Raw genomic sequence first — 27472 nt, 5'->3', positions numbered from 1 at the left:
CTTTGGTCTCCTGGGCACGAGTCTTGAGGAGAGTATTAAATTCTTCATTCTGTAGGTCATTTGCATTGGATAAGAGTTCATCAAATAGAATACATGGAATGTACGCTGCTGCACTACACACATAAGAAATGAGATAAAGCAGGCTTTAGGATTATGATTTACACGTTGCCTTATAATAAACTCACCACTACTACTATTGCTACTTTTTAATTACTATGCTAGATTGGCACAAAAAAACAATAACCTCCAGTAGATGCTTTTATCTTATATAATGCTCTCATAACCGACTGAAGGTCTGGTCAGGGTCTAAAACAGAGTTCTGTTTGTGAAACACATCCCAGAAAACCCACTCACGCCTAGCTACAGTACCAAAGCCAATAAAACCAGACAAGGTCTGGCACATGCTTTTTCTTCTTTGAGCCAACTTCCTTTCAGTGCCAAAACAACCCACCCTAATTATTCAGGACCTCGCTTTCTTTAGAGACGTGGACGATTTATGTCCATCGTGAGCTCAGGAGTGGCTTCTGGTTGCTTTTTCCTGCCGTTGAATGAGAAAACAGGCTGGAAGTTGAAAAGACCACCAAGCACAAAGCGGTATTTGTTTTGATGTCAAACATGGCATTTGCAACAATATTTATGAGGGTCAACCACAAAATTGAGCTGATTTAGAAAGCAAAACATAAACATGCTACATAATGGAAATATGTGGTACTCGTTAATGTGTCCAGTTTTATATATTATTCCAGCAGCCCAACTTATATAATATTCTGTTTAATTTAGTGTGTCGGGGGAGGGGGGGACGACGACAGTATGTGCATCCAGATGACCATTACGGTAATGACCATGTGAAGAAGGAGGTGATGTGTTTTTGTCTTTTTACTTGTGCAGCCTTTATGCTAATCTTACTATTCTGTTGAAAAGTTTCTTTTTAACACTCGGGAATGTCTTGTTCCCAAACACAGTCTTGATGTTATAAAATTTACAGTGAAAATAAAGCTTTATCCAGTCAGACAGGAAACCATATGTGTGTGAGAACATTTCCGTAAACTGAGGTGTGATAATAATGATTATTTCCATACAGCCAGATACTGAACACAGCCAAGGATCATCTTCTTTATACAAGACTAAGCATGCTCCAGGGGAGGAAAAATCTAATCTATAATTAGAGAGCACATAATGACAGGGGAGTGTTGCAATTTATGCTACTGCAGGTCATCTGGAATCGCTTTTTCCAGGACCTGTGGTGTTTTTCCTTGTACAACCATATTACTACACTGATAAATATTAATTTTAATATTATGCGTATAATGACTTCATACAGGAGTCATAGAAGAATAGCCTTTGTCAAAAAATTTCCCCTAACTTGACATTTCAGTTTCAAGATATCTCCAAAATAATTTTAAAATATTTTTATTAACCCTTATCTGTCAGAAATTGTTGAGCCTGGTTTTGCAGCGTACAATATCAGCATTCAATCAATATATATACAATACACCGATCAGCCATAACTTTGAAACCACTTGCATAATATTGTCTCTAGTTACCCTTGTGCCACTAAAACAGCCCTGATCTATCAAGCCTTGGATTCCACAACACATCTAAAGGTGTGTTGGGTTACCACGCACCAAGACATCTGTAGCCAGCAGATCCTTTAGCTGTTAGTCCTGTAAGTCTTGTAAAGTGGGAGGGACGGCCTTCATGGATTAGAGATGGATTAGACTTGTTTTTCCAGCAGATCCAGCAGATGCTTGATTGGATTGAGATCTGGGCAATCTGGTGGCTGACCAGTCAACACCTTGAACTCTTTGTCATGTTCCTCAAACTGTTCCTGGAACAATGTTTGCAGGGTGCATTATCCTGCTGAAAGAGGCAGCCATCCATAAATGCTGCTTCCATTAAGGGGGGGGAGACATGTTTAGGTAGCTGGTACAGTACGTATCAAAGTAACATCCTCATGAATGCCATGACTTAAGGTTTCCCAGCAGAACTTTGCCTTCTTCACATTGTGCATCCTGGTGCCATCTCTTTCTCAGGTAAGAAAAAGAACCATCAGGCCACCTTTATCCACTGCTCCATGCTCCGGTTCTGATGCTTACATGCCCACTATCAGTTATTTCGACTGTGAACAGTGGTCAGGATGGGTTCTCTGATCAGTCTGCAGCTACACAGCCCCTGTGTCCTGATGCCTTTTTTATAAAAGCCATGATTAACTTTTTAGCAGATGCTCTTCTGTGGGATCATATCAAACAGTCCTATTGTCCAATAGTCATAAATAAGCCTTTGCTTATTTTGCTCCAATTGCATTTATGAGGCTTGGTCTCGCATCAGCTAATTGCAAAATATGTGTTCACATGCACAAAGCATTTACCCAGAATATATATTTTTGGCACGCTGTAAAGCATTTAATCTGCCAGGAATGTATCAGAAGAAGAAGAAAAACTTTGAGGTTTATTTTGGATTTTCATCTGTTGAGAAATCTTGGCTCTTGCGTTATTACTGGTTACAAGACTTCAGTTTCATCTCTGATTGGTTTGATGCTTTAGTACATTTACTGTAAAATGGAGAACTGATCAGTGCCCCTTTCCCAGTCAGAGAACCAGTGGATGAAAGTCTAAAGTAAAAGAGAGAGTTATTTTCACTGTGGTTGGCAAACAGCTAAATTAAAAAGTTAAATTTCCTCATTATATCACCTAACGTTAGCGGCACATGGGGCAAAACATGAGCATAAAAAAATAGATTTAATCCGACAAGAGATAAAAATAGTATGAATGCATTTAATTCCTGCTTTCTGTTTCACCCAGATGAGGATGGGTTCCCTGTTGAGGCCGGTTCCTCTCAAGGTTTCTTCCTATTGCCATCTCAGGGAGTTTTTCCTTGCCACTGTCGCCCTCGATTTGCTCATCAGGGACAATCTTGACCATTTTGATTCATACACATTCACATTCCATACAAACTTTAATAATTCTTTAGATTGTGTAAAGCTGCTCTGCGACAATGACAATTGTTAAATTGATTAATTGTGAATTGAATTGAATAAAAATAGTAGCTATTTCTGTGGAACAAAGGCAGTTTATTACAATGCATTTATTTTTCTCAAGACTGCAGACTTGTGTTAAGAGATCGATGAGATCATTTCTGGAATCCTGAACACCCTCTTCCAAAGCTCCATGGGCTTCTGTCACCAACACATCATTCTCTCTTATTCCCCATTCACGCCCTGGTATTTCTCTAGCTACTATGTTATGGTATTGTTACTCATGATGGGCAGCTCCAGCAGCATTGTTTGTGTCTGTCTACGCCTTGTTTATCACCAGGGTGTCTGTTTGCTTTGCTGTTATATTTTTGTTCTGTCTGTCAGAATAAGGATCTCCCATTTGTTGTTTTCACTGCGCTCTGTGGTTTCTCTCAGTTTGGGCTTGGTAGCAGCCAACCCATATTTATTGTGGCTGTGTGACTGTATAAAATGCCTGGCTTTAGCCACTCGGTCTGTACTGTACTTTTGATTATAGTGCCAGTCTCTCTCAGACACATTACCAGAACTCGCTCTCTCACTCTTATTTCATTATTCTTATTGCACAATTTAGCCAAAAGCTAATACAATTCATTACAAACTTGGTTTATACAGAACCTCGGTGACTGTGTATGAAAGTATTTGGACAAACCTGTTAATTCAGGCTCCTTATTCCCAGTTAAGAGCAACCCTAATGCTTCAGCATACCAAAACATCTTGAACAACACTATGATCCAACTTTGTGGCAACAGTTTGTTTTCTATTCCAACATGACTGTAGCCCCAGTGCACAATGCAACAACTTTAAAGACATGGTTTCATGAGTTTGGTGTGGAAGAACTTGACCGGCCCTAACACAGAGCTCTGACCTCAACCCCCATCAAGCATCTTTGGGATGAACTGGAATGGAGATTGCAAGCCAGACCGTCCCATCCAACATCAGTGCCTGACTCCATAAATGCTCTACAGAATGAATGGACACGAGAAGACATCTTGTGTCAAAAAATCTTCCCACAGAAACACTCCAAGATCTTCTGGACGGCCTTCCAAGAAGTGGAAGCTGTTATAGCTGCTAAAGGGGGACCAACTAGATATTGGAGTATATGTATTTGCATACAATGTCACTGAAGATTTGACCAAATACATTTGTTCATATAGTGTATGAAACTGTACAATTAAATCATTTACTATACAGTTGTGTTTTTATTATTATTATTTTTTTATAAAAAGCACAAACAACAAAATTATTTCACTGAAATGATTAAAAGATGAGGAAATACACCATGTTTTCCAGAGGAATTGGTTATATATTGACAGAAATACAGTAAATCTGATAAATCTATTAAGAAACGGATCTAATCCGGCACGCGCAGAATCTGTTACCACAACGGCGGTAACGGATCGCCTGAGGGCTGCGCGCGCTATCATAGGCGCGTGCCTGTGTGTTTAATCTTGCGCGCATAGCTTTGTGAGTGGGTGTGTGTGAGAGAGAGTGTGTGTAGGTTGTTTGTTTGATGATGAAGAGAGTGTGTGTGTGAGTGTAAAATGGAAGGTTGGACTTGAACACGCCTCCGTCTAACGTCAGGTCACTTTCACTGGCTCCAAAACCCCCCAGTTCAGTAAATCTGTTCAGTTAGAGAGCTGCAGATGGCGGGAATGTCGTGGACGTGTGTGCTTTTTGCGCACTTTTTCGCGCACTTAGTGGGTGAGTAAAAAAAAAAAAAAAAACTTTAGCATGGATGCTAAATTCAAGCCCTGATGTAATTCCAGAATTTGGTGACGTTTCAGTTCACTTCATGCTGCGTCTGTCAGTTTGTCTGTTTACCTGTCTGTCTGTTTTTCTTCTGTATGTTTACCTGTCTGTCTGTTTTTCTTCTGTATGTTTACCTGTCTGTCTGTTTTTCTTCTGTATGTTTACCTGTCTGTCTGTTTTTCTTCTGTATGTTTACCTGTCTGTCTGTCTGTCTATATGTTCGTTTTGGTCTGTCTGTCTGTCTGTCAATATGTTTACCTGTCTGTCTGTTTTTCTTCTGTATGTTTACCTGTTTGTCTGTCTGTCTGTTTTGGTCTGTTTTTGTTTGTCTGTTTGTCTGTCTGTATGTTTACTTGCATGTCTGTCTGTCTGTATTTCTTCTGTATGTTTACCTGTTTTTGTTTGTCTGTATGTTTACTTGCATGTCTGTCTGTCTGTCTGTCTGGTTTTCTGCCTGTTTTTGGTCTGTTTTTTTTGTCTCTATCTGTCTGTCTTTCTGTTTGTCTGTAGGTATGTTACAAAAATAAAAATATGATTTCATTTTAAAGAGAAAAAAAAAATACCAAATTGATAACAGTGTGGCAAGTTAATGAAAGTTATTGCAAATTAAGACTTAAAAAATGCTACCTATTGGTTTGTTCCTATCGTTTTAGCTTATACTTCGCACAATTACTGTGATCAGTAAGGCGTGACTGCATGTATAATTTATCATTATTAATTTAGGAGACAAACCATAATTTTTTCCCGAAGTTTCCTGTATTTTATATGAATAGCATTTTAATATCACCACATTAAATCTCAGTCACTTACAGCACTCTTCATTAAAGTTTTCTAAAGCTAAAGTACACCTAGATAAGGAAGGAGGAAAAAATACCTGGGAAAACACCAGTAACAAAATGAAAGTAATGGCCTAGCGTGATTATTTGTTTTTTATAATCAATCATATGACCCGTTGTTATCAAATTGATTCAAAATCTTATAGAAATCTACAATTATCTGCCAATTAAACATATATCTAAGTATATAAATGACCAAATAAACCCCTTAACTTTTCATAGAAAGGAATTTGTAAGATGTTAATGTTTAAAATGGTTTAATTGAGCCTAGATTCAAGGCTTACTTCTCTTATTTTTTGCTTCCGCCATGATACATTTACAGCTTCCTTGAAAATAGTACGGTGAATTCCAGATGATAAATAGATATGTTAAACAATAATAAAATAGATAAGACAGATTACAGATTACAGATAAGACATGTTATTACAATACAACACACACTACCGCTCAAAAGTTTGGGATCACTTTTTAACTTCATGATTGTTCCTGATATTTATTTCTCTCTACACTGTAAAACAATACGGAAGGTGTCGAAAATACGCAATAATCTTATTTGAACAGTTGATATTGAGATGTATCAGCTACTGCTGTAATCTGAGCTGCTGTTTGTTAATTGGTGATTTCTGAGGCTGGTGACTCTAAATGAACTTCTCCTCTGCAGCAGAGGTCAGTTTTGGTCTTGCTTTCCTGGGAAGGTCTTCATGAGAAAAAGTTTCATCACGGTGCTTGATGGGTTTTGCAAATGCACTTGACACTTTTTAATAAATACTATAACTTATCCAATAAAGTATTAGTGTGAGTTGTGAAGACAGATTTTTTAAATTGCTTGTATCATGTTAAAACAGTAACTGATCTGAAAGTTTAAAGAACCGGGCTTAAGTATTGCCTGATGTCGTACTGAGAAATCCCCAGGGATTTTCCCTTGAAAATCCTAATGAACCATACTGTTTGTCTGTCTGTCTGTTTATCTATTTGTTTGTTTGTTTGTTTGTTTGTTCCAGTGTCAGATGCTGGCAGTACATGTGGCTCTCCTCCTGTGTACCCGGATAAACTCCTGGATGAGCGGTATGCAGGGAAGTGGGAGTTTAACACCGGGGACAGAGTGGTGTATAAATGTGCGCTCGGCTACATGACCAGGACGGGTGATCGCTTCTCCTTCTGTCAGAGTGGACACTGGAGTCCTTTGGAGCTGCAGTGCACGAGTAAGAGTTTACAACAAGCAAAAACAAACAAATAAATCAATAAAAGTATACCATAAACTACTACATACTGTTTATATACACACTCATCAGCCTGGCTGTTCCAACACCTTTCTATCGGAACTTCTGTAGCAATAGCCCTTGAAGTTCAGATCATTTTCATTATATATGATTATTTATTTATTTAAATAAACATATGTAGGGCTCAGGATTGTGCAGTACAGTAACATTTTTGTCATCACAGAGTAGGCAATATGATGAACTGAATTCAATTACTCAAACATGACAATAAAATGAAATTTTAATTAACCTTTTCCTCAGTCTAAGGAACCAGACTGGGGACGTCCCACAAGAACTGCAGTTTTGGAGTTGCCCTGACCCAGTTGTCTAACCATCATAATTTGTCGGCTGCAAGTGGGTGGGATATATATTAGGCAACAAGTGGACAGTTTTTCTCAAAGTGATGTGTTGAAGTGCACAGTGAAAGGATTTGAGTGACTTTGACAAGGGACACATTGTGATGGATGGAGGGCTGGGTCAGAGCAACTCCAAAGCAGTGCCAAAGCAAGAACGAAAAGATGAATCCTCACCTTTTGACTCTCTTTAACAGGGAAAAAGTGCGGCTCTGCTGGAGAGATATCGAACGGACGATACAAGCAGATGGGCAACGCCTTTGGGGACAAAGCCTATGCAGAGTGCAATGAAGGGTAATGGAAAGAAAGAGCTGGATCACATAAATTAATCAAAGAATCAAAATGATGCAGGCTCTTAGATAAAGTATGCAGTGAAATTCTACAAGCTGGTTATTTTATATTAACAAACAACTTCTCAGTTTCAAATAAGTTAGATGCGCAGACCTGTCAGGCTTCAAAAGAGCACCGATTCCTCTTCCTCTGTCCAACTCTGCTGAGGGACAGGTTTATCAGAATGTTTTCAGACTTATTGTTCTCACATACATGCAAAGTGATATTTTTTTTAGTTCTCACATGGTGCCTCATCCGTCAGTCATTTAAGTTTTTACAAATGTATGGCAGTAGTGGTGAGGACAGTGGACTTTCAGGGTCAAGGGTTCGATTCCTGTCCCAGGTCTGTCTACACTCTATATATGTCATTATTATGGATAATTTTCCCACCAAAACGTTCCTTAAGTTGAAGTATAATTTAAATAAATATCTGGCAGACATAACGATCACAGAAGTTCATCACCACTTACATCATTTGTATGTTTTTAATTTAGTTTCTTTTATTGATTCTATCTACCCCTAACGGGTTCTAGCGATATCGACACGGTTCAATCTACAGTCAATGCACCTCTATAGCAGTTAAGACCTAGTACAGTACAAGTAGTGTATTGTCTGAGGTTTATGAATAAGTGAGTTTAATTTCTCTACTTTCTCTACTTGCTTTTTTTTTTTTAATCTGAAAAACTTTTGCTAACGCTATTCAATGTCATCGCGCAGCTACGTTCTTCAAGGAGAGCCCGTTAGAGAATGCCTGCTTAATGGATGGAGCGGAGACGTTCCTATTTGTGTGGGTAAGATCCACTTTTAAATAAAAATTTATCATTTAAGGAATTTAAGAAATTGTATCATTTATTCTTTAAATAATCAACAATTAAGTATAATTAATCTAATCTATAATTATTATATAATTTTAGTGTAGTCTGAATTGCAGTTTATTCTCTCAGTAAGTGTATACATTGCTATTTATGTTAAACTTTGCAATTAAAAATACAATGTGGATGATGTTATCATTTTAAACTTCACACAAAAAGGTAAGAGTTGATTTAGATGGTATCACAATGCGAGTCTGCATCATATTCATGTCATGACTTTAAATGCGATAAATTATATTTTGTACTGTATTTCTGACTAACAACAAATATCTTCCAAATAATTCCACACACGTTAATGTAAATCTAATAGATTAGTTTTCTTTGAAGATTTTTGTCCCGGTGTAGAATTTCTATAGTTTCAGAAATTCAATTTAATTTGTATAGTGCAGTAAAAAAATAATCATTGTCACAAAGCAGCTTTACACAATTAAAAATTATGGAAATGTGAGAAAATGTGTATGAATCAAAATTGTCAGTCTTGTCCAATGACCCTGATAAAGAAATCCCCACCTCAAGAGACACCACCATCAGAGCCATAACACAGATAAGCAGTAATCTCTAGTCTTTTGTAATGCTTTTTGAATGACTAGTCTCACTTCATTTCAAAATATTTTATAAATCCGTATCACAGCGACATACTGTAGCTCCTTATCGTCCTCTAACTTTCAAGGCTGCTTTCTGTCCTCACGATAAGCCTATTAGCACACGAATGATGTCACTGGAGTGAGACGCACTGTATCATGTTAGCACTCTCTGAGGGGGTTTAGAGAAGTACACTATTAATAATCTCAGGAAGAAAAATGACATCCAGCAAAATGACAGGAACTGAAACGGTGCCAAAAGAGATTTCCCACTGGAGACTGGATGAGCAAGGTCACTGGTGCATGACTGCTGAAAATCAGGACCAGCATCCATGAACTGGATTTGGGATTGGGTTATTATCACTGTTATTAACTCTGTACAGTATAACACAGTGTGTGTGGCATCACATAATCAGGCAAACACATACAAAAACGCAATATATATATATATATATATATATATATATATACAGTATACACTACCGTTCAAAAGTTTGGGGTCACTTGCAAATTTCTTTGTTTTTGTTTAGTGATTTATTTTCTACATTCTACAAAAATACTGTGGATTTCAAAACTATTAAATAACACATATGGAATTAGGTAATTACATAACAAAAACAACAGTTAGTTGTTATTTTAAGACAGCCTTTCAGCCTTTCTGTAATAGTTCATGCAAGTGCATTTGCAAAACCCGTCAAGCACCATAATGAAACTGGCTCTCATGAAGGCCGTCCCAGGAGGGCGAGACCAAAACCTAGCTCTACTGCAGACGAGAAGTTCATTTAGAGTTATCAGCCTGAAAAATGACCAATTAACAGCACCTCAGATTAGAGGCGTTATGAAGTCTTTACAGAGCAGAAGTAGCAGAAACATCTCACCATTAACTGTTCAAAGGAGATTAATGCATTTTTTGGACGCCTTCAGCATTCCTTTACAATGTAGAAAGAAATAAAAATCAGGAACGATCATGGAGTTAGAAAGTGACCCCAAAATTTTGAACGGTAGCATATATATATATATATATATATATATATATATATATTCCATTTCCCACTAGTTATCAAGTAATGTATTGATTAGAAGACCTGATTTTTTTATTGCGTTCTTGCAACATTATATATATGGCAGCTTAACATGCCTCAGGGAAAAGAAAAAAAAAAACAGTCAATAACAACACTTTTGATTTCTCTCTCTCTCTCTCTCTCTCTCTCTTTCTCTCACTCATACCTCTCCAGCCTCTCACAGACCAGTAACATGTGAGCCACTCATGAACAATAAAAATGCTACCTTTTACAAAATAAAGGACACATACGAACCCGGAGATACCCTGTCGTACTCCTGTAACGATGGATTCCGTCTGACTGGGAACACCGACTTCCTTATTTGTGACACAACTGGAAATTGGAAGCCGAGTCAAGCGAATTGTGAAAGTAAGTCAAGAGGAATGGAGGAATCAGGAGATTCTGATATTGGAGAATCTCCAAGTGTGCTTCTAGCATGGGGATTAATCTCTACTACAGTCATGTTCCCACAGTATATCTGGAAATCCCTTCCTTTTTGTAGAGTATTTAATTTCTGTCCAGTATAAACCATATTTACAAAAACAGATTGCCTAAAGTGCTTCACATACCTTAGACCATGAAAGAGAAGGGACTTGATTTTAGGACTTTCAGTCTTTACACACCTGAGGTGAATTCTTCATGCAATCCCTCTGACCAATCACAATGCAGCTTGCTGGAATGTCACTTAAATACATTTGGACAACAATGAGGATCACTGTTTCAGTTATTAAACTGAAGAGTTTGTAGAAATAGTTAAAGGGGTAAAAATAATAATAAGCTAAAATAATCTGATGAGCTTTAATGTAATCAGTGATATTATTATTGTTATTATTATTATTATTATTATTATTATTATTATTTCAGGTTGAGGCCCCCCTCCATGTCTGTGTGTCTCTCTGTACAGCAGAACTCTCTTTTTAACTTATTAATACAAAGAAATCCCATTCTGTAAGGTTGAGTATCTTACGCCTTGTTTACACTAAGTTGTCCTTTTTTGGTGGTCAGACAAATACACTCCCTGTTCGGTAATCGGAGAGTGAATCACAGATGAGAAATGGAAAAAGTAGATCGGATAAAGATGAAGTTTAGTTTTAAAACGACTCCAGCGTATTAAAATTCACTTATACCACTTCAGCGCTGTTATTTCAGCCAAAGTGAAAATATGAACTAATCCCAGTAAAAATATTTAGTTTAGTTTTTCTAATTAATATCTATTGGTACATGTGTTTGTTTACATTGAGACAGTAGCGCATTAGTAGCTTATTTTAAAGTAGATTATTAAATCCGACACATTACATCGCTGTTACTCAACATTTTTATTTCACTAATGGTGCAGGTTAAACTTTAGCCAGATATCTAAGTACTGCAAAAGTTTTATTAAACTCTGTCTAGACAGTTTTGCGTGATGCTGTGACAAAATCTGACTTACGGACAGATCCTCGGATGTATGAAACGTAAAGAAATTTATAAAAGAGCAATTTCTGACCAATCTACAGACCAAACCTTTCGTTTATTTATAGAGGTAAAAAGGACTAAAATTACAAAGAAAGTGTATAAAAGGACACGGTTGTGGAGACGGTGTTGGTTATCGGTCGGTCAGTCCGAGTGTAATATACAATGATGAGCAATGTCAAACAATATAACAGTTTATTACCATGTACAGTATCTGAGAATCATGACAGAATATGGATCCCATTGAGTCCTGCTGAAACAGAGAGATGTTGTGTTTATTAGCATTACGCTAATATTTTGTGGCGTGGTTCACATTTCAACTCAAAAATTTTCCCCCTTTCCAACCCTTTATTCATGTCATTCCTGATGTGTAAAGACCTTAACAGTTTAAAAAGTACTGTGAGTTTTTAAACTGTTCATAGAGATCCAATCTAAGAGATACACAATAGCGTAAGTAGAGTTCGGTCCTCTGACCTAATATATGAAATGAACAAAATGTGTGAGAAATCTTTTTGAATTGTCCACAAGGTAAATGCCAGCGTCCACCGACCGTCCCAAATGCCCACACCGTGTACAGTAACCAGAGGGACTACGAGCCGACTACCGCCATGCGCTTCAGATGTAATCACGGCTATCGCATGGTCCGAGGGCCGAGTACCACATACTGCAGGAACGGCCGGTGGACCGACTTAGGACTGGTTTGTGAAAGTATGTGGACTTTTTTTTTATTGTCTGATTTTTGCGGTTGTCCTTAATATACTGAAATGTTTTATTTATTTTATAATACAGTAATTCTGTATGAATTAAACAACATTATTCTTTTTCATCATTTAGTTTATACAGTAGTTACATTTAAAAATGTAAAGCCATAAACAAGCCAATTTTTCAATTTTACCTTGGACTGCTACAATTCTGGCACTAGTCAGAGCTGCTGCGATAGAAAACACATTGATTCAACTTCTAAACCGTATGGACATTTAATGGATTACTGGTTCAGCATAGTTTATTTCAAGTCAAAAATAGTTGTGTTTTATATTTTTGTGTAAATATGTAAACACACCATCACATCACACACACCATGTCTTTCTTGTCCCCCAAAGAGAAAAAATGCGGCTCGGCTGGTGAGATTGAAAACGGACGTTATCACTACACAGGCTCTTTGTTCGGGGACACGGTTACAGCCAGTTGCAATGAAGGGTAAGACTAGGGCACAAGAGTGTGTGGATTGTGAATTGTTGCTTGTACGTGTAATTTTTAGCTTAGGTTTAACTACTCAGAAATGTTTTGTTTATACAGATGAAGCATTTCCACAATCTTTTAACAGTTTATTTTCCTCAAATCTGTTTCTTTTGGTTTGTTCTTTAACATGCCTGATTTTATTCAGCATCATTTTTACCACATTCTGACACTGTCTTTTACAAGGAATCTTGTTGATGTGTGTGTGTGTGTGTGTGTGTGTGTGTGTGTGTGTGAAGGTACAATCTGGTCGGTGTGAGTAAGAGATACTGCAAAGCAGCTGGATGGGACGGCAGAGCGCCTGTGTGTGAGGGTGTGTGGTTTTTTTCTGTACTAATTTTAATCATCGCTCTCAAATGATCCTCATTTTCCAAATTCAGTCCACAGTTGATTTATTGATTTCTCTTATATTAGAAAGCAATCGCCTATTACACTTACACTGTTGTAGTATTTGAGTTTCTATATAAATGGTTGCCAGTATGTACAGTAAATGTTTTGGTTTAATTTTTTTAATTCCACTTCAATATTTTCTTTAAAAAATGTAGTGAGAAATCTATTGATCATCTATTGATGAATCACCATAAATGTAAAACCATGTTTCTGCAGCACACATTCAGGTTATACACATTATACTCACGCGTACATTTAGTAGGGTTGGGGATCGTTTGGGGTTTTTATGATACCTGTGACAAATCAATACTATTAAAGGGGTACTGGTGCCAAAAAGGTGCCACATTCCATGTGCGGTGTGGGTGATGATGCTTCTTGCGTCCATTTCAGAGAACCAGACGACTAATATTTTAATCGATCAATTGAGCATTGAAGTGGCACCGAAATCTGCGTTCTGATTTGGTTTAGGTACACACTGGTTATATAGATACCATATTGGCACTGGGTTGCTGGACCCAATCCTACATTTAAGTGCTGATAAATAAAATGTTACTGTACTTTGTATGTGTTTATTTAATGCTGTGTGTATTTTTTTTTTACAGTGGTCCAGTGCCCTGACCCTCCTCGGGTGCCAGGTGCGGAATTATTTTTCGACACGAGCGGAATAGTACAATACGGTTACGTGGCGTCATACAGGTGTCACTTTGGCCAGATGATCGGTGCTTCAGACATCGTCTGCACCAAAGAGGGCACATGGGATGCGCCAGCTCCTCAGTGTGAAGGTTAGCACAAGACAACACACATCATGCTCGACCATGAGAGAGTGCTTTAGAGTCGACTGTATTGGTTTTGTATTTTGAGTCGTCGCTTGTGTTTCAACTCGTTACGAATTTCAGATGTAATTCAGGTTCCTTAATAATATTCTGCATGCTAAATATTATATAGACCTAACATGTTTGTTAATGTAATTATAGTTTTAGCAGACTTTAGGCAACGTGAGCTAGAAAGCATAAAGTCATTTATTTCTAGGTCACTAATAAATAGACAACAGTTAGTGTTTTATGGGCATATATTTAACATTTTACGACTACTTTCTGCACGTTTGAATGTTCTATAAAATATCTCTTTCCTCATCCTTTTCAGTTACCTGCCCCAGACCCCACATAATGTTTGGGGTAATAGCTCATGGAATTAGATCTGTATACCGTCCTAGGAGCTCTGTGAGGTACATGTGCTCTCCAGGAAGAAGATTGTCCGGTCCTGCTGTCATCACCTGTGGGACAGATGGACACTGGAAGCCAAGACTTCCTCATTGTGTATTCTGGTATGCTTTCATTTTATTACAATTTAGGAAAATTAATTTGTATAATTATTGCCAGTCGAACCTTGGCATAGAGACGCCCCGCCTCATGAATTTTCGCCTGCAAGAGGTAGAAAGATATTTTGCAAGAGATTTGCCTCGGCATACAAAGTTAATGTTAAGTGACTAAGTTTAATAACTGTTTATTTCATATTTTATTTTATCTACATGTCTTTTCTAAATGTTGTGATTCTTTTAATATGCAAAATATGATTATAGTTTTGGAAATTGGTTATATTTTGGATGGCTTCAGCAGATTATGTGCATTTACAAATGTGAATTTAACTCAAATTCACTATATTTGTATTGTATCTTTTGTTTTGCCCTTTTTTTCTTCATTGTTTTCTCTTTTACTCGTATTTTCCAGATATTCTTCGCTGAGGGATTTGGCTGGACAAGAACTCACTCGGCTGTAACCTGCTCATCTGATTTATTAACAAGCTTTATCCGTGAATTTTCTGTGACACTTTCCTAAGAAGAATACATCAAATATAGTTATATCTATAAATATTACATTTAATATAGTAATGTTGATTTTATATTATAATAAGCAGTTGTTTTGCTGTTTTTCTGCACTTTTATTACTTGTCTATTACTTGCAAAAAAATATGGCATAATATATTATTTTCCGTGTATTTGTGTGAGATTTACTTGTTTATTTTTTAACCAATATTACTTCTTAATTGCCTAATCTGTCGTGCTTGTTTTTAAATTGGTTGCGAAAATTATTGCATATTGTAGAACTTGTTTCCTTTACTAAAATCGTATTTCAGAAATCAGATTTATAGGTTGTTTTTAAAAAAACAAATAACCATTTCACCTTAATATTTTGTCCAGAACTGTAAAGAGAGAACACAACGTCCTTAAGTGAATGTACGTTAAGATTTAAGGTCTTACCTATTGTCTGATATTTTCCTATACACAGGTAACACATACATACTGTGCGAATGTTTTTAATGTAAGTTTATTGTTGATCTAAAATATATTTTAATGGTCTTCGTTGCATTGTCCTGTCTGTATTTTTAAAAAACAATTAAAACTACTGTTTGTATGAACATAAATTGCGCTAATTTCAAAATGCTGTTCAAAATCCAGTCATTTTTTTAAATATTTAGTAAAGTTTTATACTTTGTTGTTTGTACTGTGTTTTCTTTGTTATATTAAGATCATATTTATGATGATTATGAGTGAACTACTAGTGTCTCACGATCCGCCACGCCTACTTTGATTAAAGGATGCAGGCTGCAGGCTGCTTGTCAGTACTAAGTACTATGAAACCTACAGCAGGGGGCAGAGCTTTTTCTTACAAAGCCCCAAAGTTATGGAATAGTCTTTCAATTAATGTTTAGGACTCAGACACAGTTTAAGTCTAGGCTAAACATCTATTTATTTAGGCAAGTATTTTTGTAAATAGATTTCCCGTAGGTAAAGGAGCAGATCTGGGGGACTCATGATCGTGAACTGGTATGTTTAGATGCTGTCTTCCCCACTCTCATTCATCACTCAGGTTTGTTTAGGATTTGTGACATCATGTCTTACCTCTTCTGACTCACTTCTCCTTATCACGTGTACTTTGTCTTACTGTACTGTATATTAAATGCAAGTTTCTCGCTTTTGGGTAGTTATCCCACTTATGTTGCCATTGTTCTTTTGCCTTTCCCCATACTATACTTTTCTTCTCTCACTTTAATAATTTAATATTGACCTCAATATTTACTTTTTTGGTTGCTTCTTTTGCCAGCTCATCTGCTCTCTCTCATTTCCCTGAAAGAAGAAAGAGACATTTTCCCCACTATTCTTAAGCTAGCTGTAAAGATTTCTTACACCAGAATCTTGTGGCTTCTGGCTGGCCCTAATTTTTGTAAGTGTTGCTGCAGAGTCACTATAAATTACTGTATTTTGGTGACTAAACTACTCAAGCAATTCTAATGGCTTTAAAGTACTGAATTTACTGAAGCTCCAGAAGACAGTCAGATCTCTTGCTAATCTCCTATTTGTGATGATGGTTAATAACCACAACTCCAGTTTTCTGTAATTCCTGGTCCTTAGAACCATATATGAAGATCTGTACACTATCCTTCTATTTCTAGGCTTTATATGTACCTATAGTATTTATTAACTAAATCAGAACATGTTCTCATTAATGCTTTAAAAATCCAGAGGTATCTAACAGGCCACACTACAGTTGTGCCGAAGTCTTTACCACACACATCCAGCTATCTCTATTGCCAGCTGATCTCCTTTCCAACCAAAATGTTCTTTCTAAGTTCTCTGCCTCTTCCAACACTCCTCCAGCACTCTGTTTGTTGGGTAGATTTCATCACATTCTATTAACTTGATGCAATAATCTGTTTTCTGCATAGCCACAGTGACATTTTACCCACTTCAACCAGAATAGCACAGAATTTTTAAGGTATACTAAAGTATTATTAATTAAAAATTATTGTATAAAAATAATTGTCACATACACAGCTATACAAATTATGATATGCAGTGCAATGTTTTAACAACCACCCTTGACCTAAAAATTAAAGAAGAAATTGAGTATTATAAATAAAGAATATGAAATAGAATAATAATAAGAAAAATAGAGTATAAAGAAAATATTCAAATAAGGAATATAGAATATAAAACAAGAATATTATAATAAAAAATTACAGTACAGAAAATGTAAAAAAAAACTTTGGCTGTAAAATTTACATTATATACTAGTACAGTACATGTAATAAATATAAAAAATAAAATTGAGATGGAATTTAAGTGGAATATCCAGTAATAGCAGCATGACAGTCGTCTTCAATGGAAAACGTCTGGGACGACAGATAACCCTTCCTAAAGCTGGCCAACTGGCAAAACTGAGCTATCGGGGGAGAAGAACCTTGGTCAGTAAGAGAGGTAAAGAAAATTCCAAAGATCACTGTGGCTGAGCTCCAGAGAGTTGTAGAAAGTCAAACATTACTGCAGCTCTCCACCAGTTGGAGCTTTATGGCAGAGTGGCCCAACAGAAGCCTTTCCTCAGTGTAAGACACATTAAAAAACACCTGAAGGACTCCAAGATGGTGAGAAATAAGATTCTCTGGTCTGATGAGACCAAGATAGAACTTTTTGGCACTAATTCTAAGCGGTCATTCTTGCTCCAACAGTGAAGCATGGTGGTGGCAGCATCATGCTGTGAGGGTGTTTTTTAGGTGCAGGGACAGGACGACTGGTTGCAATTGAAGGAAAGTTGACTGCGGCCAAGTACAGGGATATCCTGGACGAAAACCTTCACAACAACTCTGTGACCGTTCTTGAATGGCTCAGCCAGAGCCCTGAATTGAGCATCTCTAGAGAGACCTAAAAATGGCTGTCCACCAACGTTTACCATCCAACCTGACAGAACTGGAGAGGATCTGCAAGGAGGAATGGCAGAGGATCCCCAAATCCAGGTGTGAAAAACTTGTTGCATCTTTCCCAAAAAGACTCCTGGCTGTATTAGATTAAAAGGGTGCTTCTACTCCTGTGACCCTGAATACAGGATAAAGCGGTATAGAAGATGAGTGAGTGAGAGTGAGTCGGTGCTTCTACTGAATACTGAGCAAAGGGTCTGAATACTTAGGTCCATGTGATATTTCTTTTTTAATAAATCTGCAAAAATGTCAACAATTCTGTGTTTTTCTGTCAATATGGAGTGCTGTGTGCACATTAATGAGGAAGTAACCAACTTAAATAATTTTAGCAAATGGCTGCAATACAATAAAGAGTAAAAAAAATACTTTCCATACCCAATGTATATACTGTATACATTCATACATATGTAATTGGAAACATACGTATACTGTACGCTAATTTCATTATTTGTTTTTGTTTAGTGATTTCTTTTCTACATTCTGGGGAATACTGGGAAATTTAAACTATTTAATAATGATATAAACAGTTTTGCATGTTGTCAGTATTGGTTTACAGTGTAAGAAGAGATATAAATCAGGTCTTCAAAAGTCTGCTTTTTCAGTATTTTTAGATCTTTTTGTCAGATGTAACTAGGGTATACCGAAGCATTTTAGAAGTGTCAAAGGCTTTTTTTGACAATTACATTAAGTTCATGCAAAGAGTCAATATTTGCAGTGTTGACCCTTCTTTTTCAAGACCTCTGTAATTTACCCTGGCATGCTGTCAGTCAATTTCTAGGGCACACCCTGACTAATGGCAGCCCAATCTTAATGCTTGGACTTTGTTGGTCAGAATTTGTTGTTTTTTTGTTTTTCCACCCATGTTTGTATCATAATAACATGTGACAAAAAGATCTAAAAACGCTGAAGCAGAAGACTTTGTGTAAAGTAATATTTGTGTCATTCTAAAACTTGGCACCAGGTCAGAGTAACAGGGTATATGTATATCTACAGTAACCATTACTTATATGAGAGAGAGAGAAAGTCTGAAAGACTAAAAAAAAACAAAAACACTAAAAGGTGTAGAAAAAAATGAAAAGAAACCGGATGTGTTTTAAACTAATAGATGATAAAATATCCCTGAAACTGACTGAGTAATCTTAGTCGGTAAAACGGATCACCGTTACCACAACCATGTGATGTTATAATAACCTCTCTATATATATCCGTGTGTGAGTGCTTGTGCAAAACGAAGGTTAGACTTTCTTGTTAACGCCTCCGCCCAACTGGTCCACCTTAAATCGCTGTACTGTAACTGGATCTCCTCAGCTTCAGCTCCGGATCCCTGCGGATATGTCGTGGACATCGGCGCTCGTGCTCCTGGCGTTCTGCGCGCACGCACTGGGTGAGTACAAAATCGCTAGCATGGATGCTAAAAGAACAAGCGCGCGCAGCCCCCTGAGGTGATTTTAAATGGCGTCGTTTCAGGATTCTGAGTCTATTTCTCTTGACTTTAACACCATATTTTCCTTTTTTTCCCCGTCTGGATGATTTCATCCTGTTTTTATTATACTATTTGTTTATTCACGACATTTTCGTTTAATCTCCTTTTATCAGAACGCAATAAATACCGTGATGCTGATGCGCCCCCGCCCCCCCCCCCCCCCCCCAAAAAAAAACATGTTCATGTAAATGTTAAAACATCACTTAATCAGTTTCCTATAAAACAAGTAAACACGCGTCATAATATACACATAGTTGTGCAGATTAACAGTAGGTGAAGAAAAAGTCCACATATTAACAGTGTCCTCTAATCCGATGGATAATGGAGGGCAGTTTTATAGCCTTGGTTTAATAATTAATTAGACCAACACAATGATGTTTTTCCCCGAAGCTGTACAAGACTTAACTGTTTTTATTGTCTAGAAATCCAGTCTACAGTCATGTAGCACTCTCTGCTGGCGTGTCTGAACATAACCCATAAATACCTCTTATTTCGTAATCTCAGTGATGGGTCGTTCCTGACCGATTTGTTCTTTTTGAACGAATCTTTAACGTGATTTAGAAGAACGAGAATTTTCGGAAAGTGATTCGTTCATTTTCTACTGGGCGCGCATGCGCAAAGCATTGACTGGAGTGGATCTGTTGACTGATCTAATTAGATTTCTGACTGTATTGGATTTTCTGTCTAGTATAGTTTTATAGATCTACTGACTGGATTTTCTGACTAATATGAATAGATAGATCTACTGCTTGGATTGAATCTTCTGACTGATACAATTAGGTAAATCTTTGGAATGGATTAGATCTGTTGACTGGGTCTACTGATTGTATTTGCATTTTTGACCTAACCCTAACCTTTCAAATCTGCCAGTCTTACTCTGTCTCCTCTCTCTCTCTCTATCTCAGCAACATGTCCACTACCTAACAGTAATAAAGCTACGATTCACGGAACAAAGGACACATATAACCATAAAGAAACCATATCCTACACCTGCAACACCGGATTCCAGCTAAATGACAAAAAAAACACACTGGTGTGTCAAAAAACTGGAAACTGGACACCTATTGGTCCAAAATGTCGACGTGAGTCTTTAACTAAATTCTGAAAAAAAAAAAGATTATTATCTGTTTAAATATTCTTAAATAAACATGTGTTAATACTCCTGCATTAGTACTAACCAACTGATTATAGAGCAGTGAATCTGGTTTGAATAGGGCAAAAGAAGCTTGAGGTAATGCATTATCTTAAGGATCTTATACTTTAATAGAAATAGATTAGTTTCACATGTGGAGGTTATCAGTAATTATTACTAATTTGAAGTGTCAAAGGCTTTTTATTTTTATTACCACAGGGATTTTAGGCTTTTATTAATCTGCCATGTTAGTAAATATTAACATAATATGTCTGTATGGCTGTGATATATAAATATAAATCAAGATTGTGTTTATATGTTATAGTAAAAGAGGTTGTACACTTTCCGTATTTCAGCATACACTTTAGTATAAAGATACATCAGAATGTCTTTTCAGTTATCGCTTGCCAAAAACAAACTAAGAATTGACTAAACACAGAGTAATAAATACTGGATAATTAGTTGAATGTATTTTGCATGTAGCCTGACAGATTAATCTTTACTAAAGAAGTCCCCCGACATCATTAACTACATTGAGTAGTACTAATTAATGCTTAAGTATAAGAAATATTTACAAAAAAAAACATTGCTGTATGAAAGAGATAAAGAAACGTAACAGTTGTATTTCTTAGATTTTTCTTTTTTTAGTCTATGAAATGAATTGGTTTGGCTCATAAAAAGGTTGAAAAATATCTTACTGTATGTTTCTTAACTGTTTGCAGAGATCAAATGTAAAACATTTGAAATAAACAAAGGTACAGTAAAGTTCAATAAAAAAGATAAAAACAATATAAAGTTTAATACAAAGGCCACTATCACCTGCTTCAGTGGATACCAGCTCAGAGGGCAACGCAATGTCACCTGTGGAGCAAACGGCTCCTGGTCTCCAGATCTACCCACGTGTGAACGAGGTAAGACACTTTCAGATTTATGGTAAAATGGGGCAAAAAAAAAGAAAATAAAAAATAAATAAAACAGATTGTTGAAAATATGTTAAATATGCTTGAAATGTGATACACAGCCACTTTGCGCATGTGCAGTTCACATTTCGCCTAAAGAATATTGTAAAAATATTCTTTGCAACAAATATACAGTAAAAAACATTCTTTGTTAAGTCCAGATTAAAAAGCAGTGAGAAATCACTGTTAAAATTATGGAACTTTCCTGGATGAAAATTTCATATATATATATAAAATGGCATAAAACGTGTGAATATAGTTTGGCTAGCCAAGAGATAAAGTCAAGTTTATTTTTACAAAAAACAAAAGTATTGCAAGTATATAGGTATAATAAAATATTTGCGCAAGTTTTACAATACAATATCCTTGCTATATTAATCGTATATAGTTTCACATAGTTATGGTGTACATATTGCTCTGTGTGCTAGTCACATGCCCGCTCCCAGCCGTAAACAACAGCAGTGGACCCGATGGACGCCAGGAGTATGAAGTTGGAGAACAGATCACCATCTCATGTCAGGAAGGCTTCGAGCTAATTGGCTCTTCACAGGTCACATGTGAAGCAAACGGTCAGTGGCAGAGACTGCCTCAATGCCGTTTGACTGGAGGTAACCCTGCTAATCAACTATTAAGATTTAACTCTACATAATAGCTAAGGTATAAAATGTGCACAAACTGTGGAAAGTGTGTATGTGTGTGTGAGAAGTTCATTTGTATTGTCCTCCAGGGAAATGCCTGCCGCCACCACACGTCACTAATGCCTACATTGGACAGGGCTACCAGAGATACTACGAGCCCGATACCCCTGTGCGTTTCAAATGTAATCAAGGGTATCGCATGGTCCGAGGGCCGAGCACCACGTACTGCAGTAACGGCCAGTGGACTAGCTTAGACATGGTTTGTGAAAGTATGTAGCTGGTTCTTCATTTCATTTTCTCTATAATTATTATATAATTAATAATTATGTTTGTAATTGTGTAGTTCTAGTGTGTCACAAAGGCACTGGATGATAACAAAGTTGATTTTTATTACTAACAGGATGTGCTGAACCACACATAGTTTACAACATCTTACACATAACAAGAGTTCTGTGGAATATTAGATTCTGATTGGTCAGAAGTTGTTGATTAAAGTTTCTACAGTATATACTGTATACAGTATATGAACATGCTTCTATTCTGTATTCTTTAAAGCGGTGTCAATGGAACATTTATGGAAGGAGTCTCCAGTTTTAGAACTTTGTACCAGTCAGATGTAACTGAAATTTCCCAACAATCAAAAGTCAGCAAAACAAAGGATGTGTAGGTTGTTACAGTAGATTAAAAACAATAAAACAACTTCTGACCAATCAGAATCTAATATTCCACAGAACTCTTGTAATGTGTAAGATGTTGTAAACTATATGGTCTTACATTGAAAGCATACTGTATTACCAGATTGATGTAACAAGCAGGGTGTTTATGTGTGTACATATATGTACGGTTTAAACACATCATTATGTTTTTCTGTTTTAAAGAGAAAAAATGCGGCTCGGCAGGTGAGATTGAGAACGGACGTTATCACTACAATGGCTCTTTGTTCGGGGACACAGTTACAGCCAGTTGTGACGAAGGGTAAGACTTAATGATGAGTTTATGGCTGAAAAGACTTTTTCCACATAACATTTTAATCTACTCATAATTATACTTGTTGGGGCAGTGGTGGCTCAGTGTGTTAAGGCTCTGAGTTACGGATTGAATGTCTATCTGCGGTTCGAGCCCCAGCTCCGCCAGGTTGCCGCTGTGGGGCTCTTGAGCAAGGCCCTTAACCCTGTCTGCTTCAGGGGCGCTGTAAAATGGCTAACCCTGTGCTCTGACTTCTGCCTACTAACAAGAAGCTGGGATATGCAAAGAATTAAACATTTCACTGTGTATATGACAAATAAAATTTGAATTTCTATATAGTCTGTTATAAAGTCTATTGCTTTAAATGTAGCTGTTCTTAACTGTACATTTGTTTGTAGTTGACTTTTTTCCCCTCGTTATTTTATTTATACCTGTTTCTTATACATGCTTTTAATTGCAGTTTTCTTTCAGTCTCAATCTTAATGTGATTTTGTTGCTGTGTTTGTGTGTAGGTTCCACCTGGTCGGCTTGAATGTCAGACACTGCAGAGCAAACGGGTGGGATGGCAGAGCACCTGTGTGTGAGGGTAGGCATTTTGTTTTCTGAAGTAATTTTAATTATGGCCTTCAGTGATCATCAGTTTTTCCAATTCCAGATTACCATTTAGTTATTTCTCTTACATTACAAAGTGACCGACATAGCCCTCTGGGAACGCACTGCTCTAGTATTTATGGTTATGATATTGTTTTTTTTATTTTTATTGTCTTTGTTCTTTATGTTTATCTTTAAAATTTATTTGTTATTTATATGATGTGTTTTTTTATTTAAAGAGTGAGGCTGTGGTATCATTTTACAAAATTACCATACTATTACAATGTAAAACTTTTATCATATTTAGATAAAGATTATCCAAGGACTGGCATAAAAGTTAAGGTGGTACAGTACATAGCAGCAAAGTAGTTGCTGTATTGTAGAATAAAAAAAAAAATCTTCTTCTGGATAATTAATCAACCTGTTATATAATGTGTTAGTTAAAGTTAAACTAAAAGTTTTTTGTCATCAGTACTTAGTATTGTTGTAGTAATTTAGTACTTTTCTGCTACAGGGTTATATCTGCTTAAGGTTAAATTTCAATACAGGTAGTCCCTAACTTACGAACGAGTTCTGTTCCAGGAGCACGTTCATAAGTCCGATTTGTTCTTAAGTCCGACAAAGTGAGTCTTGTACGCCTTTGACACGAATATACAATGCAGTGCATTCCAGTCCATCTGAATAAATCTGTCCCGTTTCCCCACTCTGGCGTCATATGGCCAGAAACTTACTTAATTACACAGTGTTGTCTTTGGGTCTTTTAATCGCTTCACACTAAAAAATGCTGGGTTGTTTTTGTAAACACATTGTTGGGTTGTTTATGCTGGGTCAAAATTCTGGGTTATTTCGGGTACTTTAAACACATTGTGGGGTTTCTCTATATTGGGTCAAATAAAATTTAGTGGGTCATTTACAAATAAACACCTGGTTGGGTTATTTTAACTCAACAACTGGTTTATTCTTTATTCTCTGGTTTCTCCAAACTGCAGCCTGCAAAATGTTGAATTATTATTGGTATTGCGTTCTTGGAATTGAGACATTCATATACATTCACTTACACACTAAAAATATTGTATATAATTGTTAATATTGGTATATGGTGCACTGCAGTGTCTATTTTTTTAAATAAATTTCATAACTCTAATTTTCGTAAGTCGGGGACTATCTGTATTAACAAACATTAAATGTTTTTTTTCTCTCTGTGTCTATATGTATTTTTTTTATATGCATCTGTGTTTATCTTTTACAGCGATAGCGTGCCCTGAACCTCCACAGGTGCCTTATGCAGACTTAGATTTTGAAACTAACGGAGTAATAAAAAGTGGTCACATGGCATCATATAGTTGTCGCATTGGCAAGTTGATCGGAGCGTCAGACATCATCTGTACCGAAGATGGCACATGGAGTGCACCGCCTCCTCTGTGTGAAGGTTAGCACAAAGTAACACACATCATGTTTTCGAAGCAAGCAGGTGACATTTTATTTTACAAATGATTCAACTCCTTATGAAATTAAATGATTTATACACTTTATACACTATGTCCATATACTGTTAACCTAATTATCATGACTGCTCTTGTGGAAAAATCATCAACAACTTCTGACTAATCAGAATCTAATATTTCACAAAAATTGAGAATGCTTGATTATTTGTACTACACAATTAATTTGCCATGTACAGTATATTACTGTACTTAACAAATAAGTAAGCAACTAAGTTATCTATCTATCTGATTTATTTTTATCACTGATTTAAGAAATACATATTTAACGTTTCAACGGTTAAAATTATTATTAGAATATAGAAGAGTAATGTTTTAATGAATAATGTTACATACAGTGAAAATCTGACATTAATTAATAAGTTTAAAAAAATTTATTGCACGGTCGCAGGTCTTGTTTCTCTGGAGAACATTCATGATGTTCTTTGAAATTAAATGGTCCCATAACTGTATTTTTCCAGCCAAACACTTGTCTTTTTCAGTTGCTACCTGCCGTATCCCCAATGTGCGCTATGGGGTAATAGTTTCTGGACAGAGCCCTAGATACGTATCCGGGAGCTCTGTGAGATTCACATGCTCTTCAGGAAAGTTACTGGGTCCTGAAGTCATCACCTGTGGGACAGATGGATTCTGGACACCTCGACTTCCTTTATGTAAAAAATGGGACGCATGAGAATGTTACACTCTGGTATTGTTGGAGCCTGGATTTATAAGGAATATAATAGATGAGAATATTGTTGATGTCACTTTTATTTGGTTCTGCTTCTGTCTGAGATTATTTTGTCCTGTCTAGTCTAGTTTAAGTCATATCCACTAAATCCCCTTTTTAAATTTATCATTTGAGTTTTGAATAACCTTTCATTTAATTTTTTTTTTTTGAAAAAAAAAATTTTTGAATTAAATTTTCAAATCTTCGCAGATGGCTTTCGCTGAGAACAGGATCACAGTGGTATCTGTGGGTTCATCTGGGATACGCATTACATAAGCGTTCTTCATAATTGGATTTAATATAACAGTATAAATATTGGTTGAACTGCTGTCTTTCCGCACTTCTGTCTTTAAGCGAGTATAATATTGTGAAATTTGTTCAGTTCTGTGTATGTTCATGAGATTTCTTTGTTCTAAAACCATAAGACATTTTCATATCTCTCATACCTGTTTTAAAAGTGTTTTTATATAGAAATTTCTTTCCGGCATGAAAATCTTTTGTAATCTGCTTTTTTTAGGTTAGCAAGGTGGCTGTTTGTAGGAGAGACATGTTCCTCTAAATTTAAATATACAATTTACAGTTTACATTACATTTTTTTTCATCTGTGTTGGAATTTATTGGTTCAAACCTTTGTTGGACATTTTCGTATATACTATGTACACACACACATGCACATATACAGTGGTGCCCAAAAAATGTATACACACTTACTTTTCAGTTCAATACTTATCCAGTTGGTTAGTTAGTTATCTTACGAAATAAAAGTCGTGTCCAACCTAGAAAAGCCTACATGTTAATTTTTTTGACTGTTTAAACTGTCCAAAGACATTCACGCTAATGCAGGGTAGTCGTGAGGCACAACTGGTCCATAAAGTATACAAAACCTTTTCTTTCCCCTCTCTATAACATTATACACTAAATTGCTTAATCAATATACCAATCTAGAAACTGATAAAAAAAAAAAACTTTAAAATCATGTTTAACATCTGTATTAACTTTGTAATCTGTATATGCTGTAAACACTAATAGCCACTTCAATGGGAACAAATATGTGTCTGCGTGTGTTGTGTAAATGGAGTATTAATGCATTAATATACAATTAATAATCAGTGTGAGTTACCCTTCTATGAAAATGAAAAGATCTAGAAATAAAAATACATAGCTATTTTAAAAGAAACTTTTTTAAAATTAAATTGTGTATAAAATAATTATGAAATTATGAAATGATGAGAAAAAAAAACCTTCGTAATAATTCACTAGGGGGTAAATTTATATAAAAAACTGAATGGGAACGGAAACGTCTCACCTAAGGTATAATAAGAAGCGCGTGTGTGCTGTGTGTAACTGGTGGTTGGGATTTTATTGGTTAAATTTAACATAAAATCACTTTAACGGCTCCAAAACCTATAATTCTGTGTGAACTGTCTACTCTATTCATTTAAAGGGGTAAATACTTTTTATAATACGATTTGATACACGATATGCTGCTCACGATTCTATACATACAAAGTCAAAGTGGAAAATAAAATTTGATTACTGTGTCTAACAAAATTAAATGTTATCGGTAAAATAAATTTAATTATTTTAAAAAAAAATTTGTTTCTGGACATT

The 27472-nt window shown here is 36.2% G+C and overlaps 1 protein-coding gene across 1 annotated transcript; it reads left to right on the top strand.

Moving 5' to 3' along the window:
- The first annotated feature begins 4492 nt into the window (after positions 1-4492).
- On the top strand, positions 4493-26040 carry si:ch73-217n20.1 (sushi, von Willebrand factor type A, EGF and pentraxin domain-containing protein 1). The gene is made up of 20 exons (XM_053482609.1): positions 4493-4714; positions 6600-6800; positions 7408-7504; positions 8258-8331; positions 10229-10423; positions 12035-12214; positions 12607-12703; positions 12982-13055; positions 13735-13914; positions 14276-14456; positions 17254-17374; positions 19121-19265; positions 20270-20446; positions 21219-21407; positions 21884-22063; positions 22183-22362; positions 22972-23068; positions 23572-23645; positions 24900-25079; positions 25635-26040. The coding sequence occupies exons 1-20, from the start codon at positions 4657-4659 to the stop codon at positions 25823-25825; spliced, it is 2871 nt and encodes a 956-aa protein (XP_053338584.1). The 5' UTR covers positions 4493-4656; the 3' UTR covers positions 25826-26040.
- The last annotated feature ends 1432 nt before the right edge of the window (positions 26041-27472 follow it).

The sequence above is a fragment of the Clarias gariepinus genome, chromosome 22 (genome assembly GCF_024256425.1).
Source record: "Clarias gariepinus isolate MV-2021 ecotype Netherlands chromosome 22, CGAR_prim_01v2, whole genome shotgun sequence".
Taxonomy (NCBI): domain Eukaryota; kingdom Metazoa; phylum Chordata; class Actinopteri; order Siluriformes; family Clariidae; genus Clarias; species Clarias gariepinus.
Note: the sequence above shows the minus strand (reverse complement) of the source record. Positions and strands in the feature narration are given on the sequence as shown.

What these genes read in the sequence shown, in the direction of transcription:
- si:ch73-217n20.1 (XM_053482609.1), top strand. Translation starts at nt 4,657, where the DNA reads ATGGCGGGAATGTCGTGGACGTGTGTGCTTTTTGCGCACTTTTTCGCG. An exon ending in GTTCTGCGCGCACGCACTGG is followed by an intron (nt 19,266 to 20,269) that starts GTGAGTACAAAA and finishes TCTCTATCTCAG; the next exon opens with CAACATGTCCACTACCTAAC. An exon ending in TCAATGCCGTTTGACTGGAG is followed by an intron (nt 22,064 to 22,182) that starts GTAACCCTGCTA and finishes ATTGTCCTCCAG; the next exon opens with GGAAATGCCTGCCGCCACCA.